The sequence below is a fragment of the Zonotrichia albicollis genome, chromosome 5 (assembly GCF_047830755.1).
Source record: "Zonotrichia albicollis isolate bZonAlb1 chromosome 5, bZonAlb1.hap1, whole genome shotgun sequence".
Taxonomy (NCBI): Eukaryota; Metazoa; Chordata; class Aves; order Passeriformes; family Passerellidae; genus Zonotrichia; species Zonotrichia albicollis.
The window spans coordinates 24,130,298-24,142,800 of NC_133823.1; the positions used below are offsets into that span (position 1 = coordinate 24,130,298).

Below are 12,503 nucleotides of genomic sequence, written 5' to 3' on the forward strand. Positions count from 1 at the left end.
TATTCTGATGAACTTTTATTAAAAATAATCTGCTACAGTAGCATGGAATTCTTCAGCAAAGTCAGGCCACCACCTGTTGCACAGCCATCTTCAGTAACACAATAAACTTGATCTTCTCTGTTCCTCTGGTGATCAGCACTGCTGGCTGATAACTGCTCGGCTTAGGAACACAAATGCTGTTTTGACCACGAACGCAATTTCCAAGCAGCCAAGACACAGCTTTACTGAAAAGGAAATCACCTTTCCTTCAACAAAGCCAGTTTTTCCTAACCTTTTGCAGATGGATATATTTCCATGCACAGTCATTAGATCCAGAAACTTCTCAGTATGAGAACCAAAAGTTGCTTAATGACACATTGCAAGTTGATTTGTGATGTTCTGCATGCAGTTTGCTTTTTAGGGCTTTGGGGGCTGCTTCCCTTTCCGAAGGCAATGTGTTCAAGATGCAGCATGTCTGCTTCCCAGCGCTGCCTCTATCTGCTGGATGTCATTATGCACTGAAGATTTATGCTCAGCTCCAAATCAAATGCAAGTTTCACACTCTAAGTAGGGATGCCCACAAACATATTGTTCTTTGGAGAGCAACTCTCTGGCTCCATAGATATAACTTGGACAGAGTAGTTATGCTCTTCTGCAGCCCATGCCCGATCCAGATCCACAAGTCCCATACACTGCTTTCCTAAAATGACAACAAGGGAGAACACAGAAACTCAAAATGTAGAAATATTATCAGAAATGTGCATGTAATGTTAGGAAAACACATCAGGAAGCCATCTAAAAACTAAGTTCCAAATCTACTTTAAAAAACATCTTAATCTGGTTTATGTTCCAAATCCCATCTGTAACTTGTACTCCTCATTTAGCAAAGATCTTGAAGAGATTATTAACTCTTTAATATGAAGAAAGGCACAACTATCTAAAAGTATTCTCAAAACTTACAGGAAAAAACATGCTTTAATGTAAATGGGAAGAAGAAAAATGTCTAGTTTACCCCTTAGCCCTCTGAATTGCCAGACTTCTAGTCCCTTTATAACCATAGCTATTTCCTTCCTGTACTTTCACCTAAAATCTGAAAATCTCTGGTTATTGAACAATAGACTGAAATACCAAAAAATGTAATTGATTTGAGACATATTACTGTAACTACTTATAAATAAACATACAAAATTGGCAGTGCAATAAATAAACATACTAAATTGGCAATGCAAAATAAGCACATTTTCGATTTACCTGCAGCAAAAAACTCAGGAAGGACAGAGGGGTTTTTTCTGCTTAGAATCTTTTTGTTATGATACAGCCATGACAAGATGATGGGACCATTTGTCTTTACTTATTCACTCATTATAATTGATTATGATGTTCTGAAAAACAGAATTGACTTGTCAGATTGTATTTTCAGCAGCTTGAAACTCTACTGAAAGGAAAATTTAATGCTACTTTGAAATGTTTTATCACTAGTAGTTACAGTCTCAAGTCAACAGAGCACAATCCTGCTTCAGTCTCAAACACGCTGATCCTGCCTCTTCCCTTGTTCCTGACAGAATTATACAGTTAAATGTATTTGGAGTCTGAGATGAAGAGACAGGAGCACATCCTGTTTGCCTTTGGAATAGGAGTCTGGCATTCCAAACCACCCTCTGGAACAGCTTACCTCTCTTTCCTGAATATATAACCAGCTTTTGTGCCTGTATCATTACCAGCCCTGCTAGGCAACCTGGTCAGGTGCCTTTAGAACTTTTGAGCAGGTGGCACCAACACACCCTGCAGTATCCTTGTATTTCAGAGCAGCTGGTGCACATCACAGTTGAATGCAGGGCTCAGTCCAACCTACTCTGTCCATCCACAGTGAGCCTCCAGCCAGAACTATCTTCTCCTTCTCAGCTTAGTTACAGAAGAATTTCACTGCTTTGAATTCACAATTATGACATTTGGCCTCAGTTCTGGTGGTGGCTTGAGATTTGAGAGGGGTAGTAATTGGGCTGGAGACAATTTAAAGATACAATAATAAGGGAGAGCCTGAAAAAGATCTTTCCAACTCAGTCCTGTATGGACTTGGATGTTGCAGGGAGAAATCACTAGTTTATACAACCAACCAGACAGAACTCTGCAAATCACCTTTTGTAGCCCTATCCTCCCACATCTGTGGTTTCATAGAAAACCACCTTCTGTGGTTGGTTGAACAAAATGGCCACTGACTCCAATATTATTATTACAATAGTACTCACTGTCAGGGCAAAACACTTAAAAGTTACATTTGTGGAAAAAACCCCTGCAGTTTCAGACATTGAAAACAGATAAGAGCTGCAATCCTTCAAAAAAATTTTTTTGATCCTATTTCAATTTTCAGTCTACAGCATGGGGTCCAACACTAGTAATGAATACTGACCTTTTTAAAATTTGTTTTTGAAATATTGTGATGATGACAAAAGAAACTGACAAATTTACTGTCAGCTTTTATACAGGATCTCTATTATTTCTTTTTGTGCAGCGAGTATAAGAAATACTTTCAATTGTTCAAATTAAGCTTCTTAAAAACATTATGCTTATTAGCTAGGACTGCTTTCATATACTTTGTAAATGTTTCTTCTAAGCCAAAAAAGCAGACTTATCTCTAAGCAGACTTAAGGGTTCCTAAGCCCTTCTGTCTTTTCTGACCTGGAAGCTAGTTACAGCTTCCATCAAAACAACTATACCAAACTGTCACTTTAATATTGATGATTTTGGATGAAAAAAACCATTTCTATAGCAAGAAGGGAACAGCAAGATGTGAAATGTGACGAAACTTAAATTTTCAACTGTTATCTGAAGACATCTACTTAATGCCTCATTCATAAATGTCCTACTTCTTCCTTTCTGTATCAAAGTAAAACCATTACTGGGATGGTTTACACAACAGCTGCACAAATTCATACCGATTTGCCTGCGTTCAGGTGGAAGCTGAACAGCTGTCTGATCTGCAAATCTGCAAAGGATCATGTGCTCCTATAAAAAAGACAAAAAAATCATTAAGAAAAATCTGATTAAATGCTTAAAAGTATCAGAAATTATACAACATTGAAGACAGTATTTCTAAAAAATTTCACCTGTGTGGAAATCCCAATTTTTATACTGCAAATACTTGTGTAGGTCAAGTGTTTGTAATCACTGCCTCACTTCTCCTCATTAGTATTTATTTCTTGCTAAACTTCCTAATTCTTTGCAGCAGTTGAATGGGATGCAATGTATACAAGACAGCATCCTTCAAAGACATCCTGCAGACTAATTTTGCCTTCAATAACTGATGAGCAACACAGCCATCGTTTAGCACAGTCATAAGAGGGCAGCCTCCCTGCATCAATAAGCAGCCGACACAAAATTCTTTAACAGTTGATTTGAACATTTCTCCCAAGCAGTGATTTTGAATCCCAGGATAAGCTGAGGGGTCAAATTTCCCCTGTCCCACCAAATCCAATCAGATCCTGAGGGCAAAAAATACCTGGCTGTGAATAGGAAAGTCTCCAGCAAAAGGAGCACAATTTACTTTCAAATTACCCCTGTTCCATGAAAAGTTTCTGCAGACACTTCTACAGAAGACTTTCTCCTTGCCCACTCAGCCAAGGGGATGGTGCAGGGGAGGGGGCAGCAGCAGAGCCCCATCCTCACTTGCCTTCAATGCCAGCACAAAGGCACCTCAAAGATCAGGCAAGGCAAGGAAGGCAGGTTAGCCAGGGGAGAGAGGAAACCCTTGCAGGTGTGGCAGTGGAATTACTGCTCTGATGACAGCTGTGCCTGTGGGACAGCTGCAATGCTCAGTACAGGGCAGAGTAAATCAGAACCATCTTAGAATCCCACAACGTTGCCAAGTCTCCCACAATGTCATGGGGAGAAAACAGAAATGGGCAACAACACAAAGTGCTCTCCCAAGCAAAGCTTCCAGAGCTATAGTTCTGAAACAAGGACATGTGTCTTGCATCAAAAAGATTTTGTTTTTTATTCTTACCTGATATAAAATTACAATTTTAAAGATTTAGTTCTTATAACAGGTGGAGAGAGCAATCTCACCTAAGGACACTTCAGGTTCTTTCATTATTCTGAAGTAAGGATACTTACTCCAGCTTTTTTTAGAATGCCATAAGCATCTAAGCTTTCACTCCACAAGAAATCTTCATATCAAAACAATATGGCAATTCCCCCACTGCACTCCACCCAATTCATAAACAAGACACCTGACTGCAAAAAAAATTTCCCATATATTATAAAATAAAATATTATCATCTCTTGATACACAAATATTACGCATTTCAATATATTTATAATATCTTGATGCAAGGATATTTGTTCCCTAGTACAGCACAAAGACATGAAGGTTTCCAGCTCACAGCTTCATAAAAAATACAGAAGCAAAATAAGAACATGTTATAACACATTTAGGCCTTAAACATGTTACACCCAGGCAGTTCAGCTCAAATGTGGCTACTCCTGCAGTACAAAAGAGGTAAAAATGTTAAACCCAGATGTGACCACTGAAGAACGGAGAAGAAGGGGTGCCACGGACAATGTGGCCACTGTTGGAGAGAAGCAGGAGTGACAGGCAGCTTGGGGAGAAAAAGAGGGAATTAGAGGAGAGGGAGAAGACCCATGTTAGCACACAACTCCTCAGCAGTCCTCAGGCACCTGACAGAACTTGGCTCTTTGCAACAGAAAGTTCCCAGCTCTTTGGACCAGATCAGAGCCAAGGTAAGTCTTGTCACTTGACCTGAACATCTGGACTGACTCCAATCCTTGGCTTCTTACAGTGTGATCCAAAAAGATAAACTAGAGGCTGTTTTGACTACATTGTTTCCCCCTGACACAATGATTAAATTGTCATATTCCCTGTTGGCTGAAATTTTAAAAAAGCATTTCTAAAGTAAGGATGAGAAACTTCCCAAAGTGTGCATAAACAATTAACTTGTTTACTAGAACATCTACCTGTTCCATTTCTATTAAATTTCCAAAGCTGTATTTGCAAATTTATACAGTTCTACTTTCCAATTCTCCTTGTGTCTTGACAGAGTCTAAAAATGTATCATAATAGAAATCTACAGCTAGCATAACCTTATTCCTTGCAACTATAAACAAATGAGTTACAGCATAATGTTCTCATCAAGAAAGTTTTGGAAATGCCAGACTTCTGGATGTCTTTTTAGATCTCACTAAAATAAAAGATAAGAGAAATTAATTTAAAATGGGAACTGGAGTGGATGACACAGACAATGTCTGGCTAACACATGGCAACTTTGGCTGCTAGCCAATAACTTGTAAGAATTTATTAATATGAAATATAAAAACATATACAGCTAGCTGCATAGCAGAAGTTATTTATAACTAGGATTATTTGAGGCACCAACCAGCCTAGACCAATTGTATAGACTCTCATGTTAATAAGAGTAGCAATATTTTTTTAGCCTTATCTTTGACTCCTGTGCCCTTCTGCAACACAATTAATAAAATTCTGGAGCTTCTACAGTATTGACAAACTCTGTGATTTAAATCTCCATGGTTTAACAGATTAGGAAGAAATTCACTGAGCTGCAATGAGATTATACACACTATCCTAATCTAGGCATCTTAGACTTTATAACTGACACCATTCCTCTCTGTACTGTCAGCAGGTTTAATAATGCTAGTAAATAATTTTTTTCTCAACTGACACCCAACTTCTTTGAGATTATGTCACAGAGATGCTGAAAGGAACATTAGTCATGGGAAAAAATAACGGCGGCTCCACATCCATCATGTGGCTTTTGGCACCTCAGTCTTTGGGCATTTATTACCTGATAACTGAACTACTCCCTTATAAGATGCCTGGAGATTTTCTGAATTTTTAAAACTCGTTCTAAGTTAGGGATTAAAAAGGATAATCTCTATTTTCCTGCCACATACATTATCTTTGCACTGCCCACTGTTTCCAAAAGCATTTGGATATTGGAAATACCCTCCTTCATTTCCATATTTCTGTTACAAAGAATTATTTTGAACCTCAAAAAATAACTTCTATATTGTAAAAGCCAAGAGTCCTGTCTAGGATTTGAGCTGAAAATTTAGTAAAGTTCCTGCATAACTCTGCTTCTCTCAAAAGGAAACAGTTTTTTCCATGCCACATTAAGTACCTCTAACCTTCAAATTTCAGGTTGCTCATCATTAACTAGTTTAAACTCACAAGACAAAACTTAGCAGATCAGTACCAGTTTTCTGCTGCCCACCTCTCTGCTCTTGTCCTTTTCCACTCTCCTGTTAACCTTCAATTTGTCAGTATGCTTCAGTGAAAATTTCTCCTGTGCTTCTCTCAGATTATCTCCACAGACCCCAACTGCTCAGGCTCAAAACATACTTCAATATTTTAAAAGTAATTTTGAACAACATTTTAAAGACTGTATAAAATATAAGTACTGTATTAAAATCTTGCTGATCTGTTTAAGCTCTTCCCACTTACAACGTCCAACGTTCTAGACATAAATTAGAGGGAGGCATCTAATGGTTATTACAACAGTTGTATTCAACATCTAAACAAACTGCTATCCTGTAATTTTTAACTGATACACATTGAAGTACCTTAGGAATGGCTCGCTTATACATTATGACAAAAAGGTGGGTTTTTTTGTGGAGAAACTACGTAATTTTGTTGAAGAAAAAAGCCTTTAAAATGGATGGTGGAGAGAAAACACTATGGCACCTGCACTAATAATGAACATTTCACATAACACATGCCCCTCCTATTTCTAGAAGATAACCACCTATATTCCATTTGATAAGAAGACCCAGTGAAATGCAGGAAACTGCAAATAAATATTTACTCTCTGTCCTTTTACATACCTTGTAGGACAAAATTTCTTTGAACTGATGACTGAAAAAAAAAAATAAATATATCAATTCAATTCACATCTGAAAACAGTAAAGGTGGAAAACAGAAGCAATCATTATATACTTGAACACATCTAAAAAAACCCCAGCAATATCTTTATCATACAGAAAGGCTTTAAAAAATACCAAAGCCCATTACAGTTCCAGTTCACTAGAAAAGTGTATTTAGTGGGGTTTTTTTTCCTAGTATTAATAAAAACTCCCTCTTTAAATAATTATAAATGCTAACACATGCTTACTGTCGTTTTCTCATTGTCACACAAACACTTCACATACATTTAATAGCACACACATATATTTTGTTTGTATCACAAAGCTAAAGGGTCTTTACAATGGAATTGAGTACAGAACACAGCCACTATGGGGATATGGCCAGGCTATCATGCTCTATGATCATACAACATAAGGAAAAAAAGAAAAAGCAAACCCTAAAATGTAGCTCAAGATCAGGCTGATAGTTTTTCATAGACTTATGAGGTTAGATTGAAAATTTCAGCAAACACAAATATTCTTGCAACATCCACAGTAAAAAGTTTTCTAAGCGATCATTTGCAGTCTTTGTGGTCTAAAAATGTAGCTGGTGAAAAGTTAAACATTAACCAGCCAATTTTAAAACAAATCTACTGACAAAAATTATATGCCTGTTCATTTCAGAAGGCTTGGAATTTTATTGTCTCTTCATTAGAAGACTTAATGTATTATTGTGTCACAAGAGAAAACAAAAGAGATGGAAGTACCAAATTGACTAAGAAAGAACAGTTAAAGGCAAAGGTTATCAAACTGACAAGTTATAAAGAATTGCTTTCTATGCACTTCTGTGGCAGAACACTTCGATATTATAGAAAAGTATGAAAAATATTTCATATGAATGCATAATATCTCTATAGATTTGTTGATACCTTTTAAGACTGCATGTTTCAGTTTCTTATTTTAGCAAATACATACTTAAGTCATTGATGTAATTCCTGGTAGAATTAAATCTACTTCATCTTGGATATCCAAAATGCAAAGTTCAGGTTTATGAACAAAAAAAAGCCAACCAAAACACAACCCTTTTCCTCCACGTAGTTCTGACTCAGAAGGCTGTTTAACCTCTTATCTTCTGCCACTTTATGCTTATCCTTTACATTTCGTTTATATCAAAGGCCTTAAAATTCTTAAGCATGAGATATATTAGTACCTCCCACAAGGCATATTTAAAGACAAAATATGTACAGAATCCATTGAAAAAGTATTAAAAATATGAACTGAAAAACAGGAGAGCTTATCTACTTGGGAATAAATCAAAGGAGTTGTACAAGCAGTAAACTGTGGTATAAAGCAAACCCATTTCTTTGAACTGACTGCTTACATCTTCCTCCAACATTAAAATGTCAATTCCCCTTCTTAGAGTAATTTTCATGAGTTTTCTATTAACTTTGTGATTTTAAGGTAGAAGGTCTGCATATAAGATACTGTATCTACTATGTTGATGGTATAAAGTCTGAACCATGAATAGATAAATCCAGAAAAAAATAATCCAGGAATTACCAATCTGCCCGTGAGGATGGATTAAACAGGAGGAAACAGTTTCATTATAAGTGTGAATCAGCTTAGCCTGGTCATTCTCAATGACCCTCAAATAATTAATTCTATACTCTTTTAGGATTTTATTCCTTCATTCAAGTTGATATGTTAGGGCTTATCTTGCAAGCTTCAGTTTACCTTCGTGGATATTTGAACTTGACTGTATTTTGAATGAAGCCGTAGCAGCAGGGGGAGATGACAAAGGCAGCCCGTGCCCTGAGGCAGTGCTCAATCACCATGTCCGTGGCCACCCCACAGGCGTGCAGGGCCACCTAGAGCAGGAAAACAACCAAGGAAACAGGAAAATTCATCACTGGAACAGGCTAAATACAATCCAGAATTTTTTTGGTTGACTTAGTTATATGCATGAGGAAGTTTTTGCAATTAAAGCCGTTACACCAAACGCCTGGTCCTTAATTCTCCAGTTTTTCATTGCCTCCTTCATATCTATGCTGAGGAAAATGTAGGGTTTATTTCACTAAGAAAGAATCAACACTGAAGAAGGGTCACTCACCAAAAGCACTCAAAAGGCAGATGCACTTCATTGTGATATCCAATGAACTAAACACAAATCTCCAGAAAAACAGTAGTTGTGGAATACATAGTAACAGAAAAACTATATGGTGATTTGTAAAAAAATTTTGTCAAGCAAAAAGAACTCAAAAATACAAAGAACTACATCAAAACTGGATTTCAACCAAGCAGTATGAGAAGAAATAGATATGCCTGAAGGTCACATCTAAAGGAAAAAATGATGCTATTATGCTAAAATTATGCTAATATTATACAAATTTAGATAATTTGGTTTTCAAGTACTGAGTAAAACCTATAGGAAACAAACACTGGAGCTGGGGGAGGCATCAAATACAACTTGCCCTCTTTTAATTTTTTTTTCCTCTCCTAATTCTTTTATTTCTTTTCCTTAGTGAGGGGCTCTTCAACTAAAACTAAAATAACATTTGATCACAACTACCTGTGAGCACTGACATGTTTGGGCAACACAGAGGTAGCACCCAAATTCTTTCTGCTGTCCTATAGAAAACCAAATGACTGCAGCACTCAATATCCTGCAAGGAAACACAGGCAGCTCTCTCCTGTGTCCACCTGGGATGTCAAATGCACCACTGAAATGGGGCATTGCCTCCTCTGACTCCTCCCAGGTGCTCAGCACCTCAAAGAGTAGGTCTGGTGCATACTTAAACTAAGGACATTTTGGAGGCACATTTCTGATTTTATGCAGCAGTGTGGATTTATAAAACTCCATTATTTGCTTTGCTTTTTGTTCACTGTATGTTTAGAGAAGAGGTTTAAGACTGCACAGCTCAGATTTCAGGGTTCAAAGCTGCTTTTCAAGGTAGAGCAACTGGAAGATAAAAACTTTGCTCTCAGATATAGATTAAAACAAAGTCTTTTTTGTTTCCAGTCTGCTTGCTGTAAGCTCAGCTGAGGAGACCATTAATCATCAACTGAACTGTAATTGCATACAGATGGAAACAAATATTCTAGTCTCAGGCAGAACACTAAAAAATTAACAAGAAAATAATTGTACAATGAAATTTTCTGCTCTTATGAATTTAACAAAAAAATAAAACTAGTTTAACATCAGAAATAGAATCTTAATATCACAGCTATCAGATTATCATGGAATGCAATTATAGTTACTTCCTCATCTATCCAAGTAGAAAACAAAGCTAGCTCTCTGCTTTGCTTGCAGAAAAAGAGATCTTAAAACAGCAGCAGATAAGCCAGTAGCTTTGCTGAGCCTGTGTGACCTGTTAGAGCAAATGATTTCTTCTTTGGCTTTCTAAAAACCCATTTAGTTAAGAAAAAATCCCAAATAAAATTACAGACGAAGCTTTTGCAGTAAACCCTATATATTGAACTCACTATCTGAAACAAAATAAAATGTGAAGACTTATGCAGATATTTGGTAATGAAGAGCAGGTAAAGAAGAATTTCCAAGTGAATTCTGCTGACATATACTTCAATATCTCCCTTGTCACAAAACTTGAAAAAGAGAATATAATACTTTTTTTATTAAATAAAAACTTCACAGGGTTAACATTGTATTAACCTTTAAAATGGGCCCCCAGAAATCAAGACAGGAATTCCAATGACCACAAAATTGGAGACTCACTTCATAAAACAACTATTAAGCATTTCACACACACAAATCAGTGTATTATTCATGAGATCCTGGCACTTTGAAATAGCTCTCTAGTTCACCCACTGAGATCTATATGACAATGTAGCACAGAAAATAAAGCTAGAGAATTAGAAATTTACACTTGGAAGGACTGGGCTAAAACCAGTTATTCTCTCCTCTTTCTCCTGCCCTGAATTTCTTTTCCTTTCTTAAATAAACCAACCAAACAGTTAAACAGCACTGTTCGTGTACCATAAACTTTCAGCATTACCCATCCTCTGCTACAGTCAAAACAGGCTTTTAGATGGATGATTTAAAGAACAGTCAGTCTTGCATGGAAAGCTTGCACCTTGCCACAGAGGTTCATATTCTATTAACATCATAAAAAATGGATGATAGGAATATTTACAGAGCTACAATATTTATGCCTTATTCTTCACTAGGGCTGCAAAATTCTTGTCAGAACATTAATCTCATTTACTTTCACAGTCTGTAAGGACATACAGAATTTTATTCTCTCATGTATATCAGTTGTTTTAAGAATAATTAGTCAGACACTGAAGTTTTGAAGTGGAAAAGTTATCATCACTTACCCCAATGTTAAAAGTCCCATTAAAATAGTCCAAATTTGCTTGAATGAACCAAATGTTGTTTAACCCCAGTTCATCACTTCTGTCTTTAGCACGGATCAGAGACAACTCCTTATTTTCTATGAGTACCACCTAAATTTCACACAAAGGAGAAAGTAAGGCAAAATACTACTGAGAAATCAAAGTACAACACTACTAAGCAGAAAACTTTGTAGTTTGTTGACAAAACCTCTGAATCACTTGTAGCAGAGTCTGAGATCTACAAAATGATTAGCTGGAAACCCAGGAACAACCAAAGGCATTTAATACTTGCCAATATTAATCAGCTTGAAAATATTTTACATTTTCCTACAATTTTTGTCTTCTCTGGAAAGCACCACACACATTTGGGGATCATGCTAAAAAATTTGCCTGTTTCAAACCTAAGTCCTCTGCTGAGACAGCTGTGATTTCTATGTGTCCTCCCTACATACACATCTTTTTAAGATTACTACCAGAAATCTTTTTATTGAGGATTTACCTGACATGATGGCATCATATAAGCAAGAACAATTCCAACATGGCCCTGTGAAAACAAATACAAACAACAAAAGCTGAGTCACTTTTCAGTGTTCCCTGTTGCTCACTCATTAGGTGATGAGCATCCCCATACCAATCAGAGAACCTTTGAAAGCAGTGAAAATTTCAGCATCTGCACATCTGCTTTTCTTTGTAGCAACAACCACCTAGCACTGCAAAGATGAAAGGTGAAAGACATTGCACCACAATGCATAAACAAAAACATACATTACCCCTCCACTGCAAAAATCCACAATCAAATCTCCAGGTTTCGCGAGCTTTGTCACTGCCGCTACCAAATTGTTCAGCTGCTGCTGCTTCCTGAGAGCCCGATCTCGAGACATCTTTCCTGGGAATGACAGAGAAAATGCCTAAGTAGGGATCAGCAGCTCTCAACACTGACAATTTTACATGGGTAACTGCAAAGCACTGCAAATGCAATTGATAGTTGTGATTGAAAATGACAGGAACACTTGCACATCTTAATCCACTTCAAGCGAAATTCATATTTAACGTATTAAATATTTGGTAGAACCCTCTCCAAAATTCACTTTCTAGTTGTGTGACAGTGTTCACAGGGGTTCTTGGATGAGGGAAGCGATGAGAATGTTGACTTTATGTTTCAGAAGGCTTGATTTATTATTTTATTATATATATATTTCATTATAACTATACTAAAAGAATAGAAAGAAAATCTTCATCTCAGAAAGCTAGCTAAGCTAAAAATAGTATAGAAAAAAATTATAACAAAGGCAGCTGGC

The 12,503-nt window shown here is 36.8% G+C and overlaps 1 protein-coding gene across 3 annotated transcripts in view; it reads right to left on the reverse strand.

The window, feature by feature from the left end:
* The window catches only part of GSTCD (glutathione S-transferase C-terminal domain containing), a 45,763-nt gene continuing 33,260 nt past the window's right edge, over positions 1–12,503 (reverse strand). For 2 of the 3 annotated variants that reach the window (XM_005484700.3, XM_026791962.2), the window contains exons 6-12: positions 11,976–12,091; positions 11,705–11,749; positions 11,188–11,316; positions 8,587–8,720; positions 6,835–6,865; positions 2,913–2,982; positions 1–679 (exon numbers count right to left, since the gene is read on the reverse strand). In XM_005484700.3, coding sequence (XP_005484757.1) covers positions 543–679; positions 2,913–2,982; positions 6,835–6,865; positions 8,587–8,720; positions 11,188–11,316; positions 11,705–11,749; positions 11,976–12,091 — 662 coding nt within the window. In that variant the 3' untranslated portion in view covers positions 1–542. Of the gene's footprint in view, positions 680–1,230; positions 1,362–2,912; positions 2,983–6,834; positions 6,866–8,586; positions 8,721–11,187; positions 11,317–11,704; positions 11,750–11,975; positions 12,092–12,503 lie in introns of all 3 variants that reach the window. The other variant, XR_012580403.1, reaches the window with a different exon arrangement.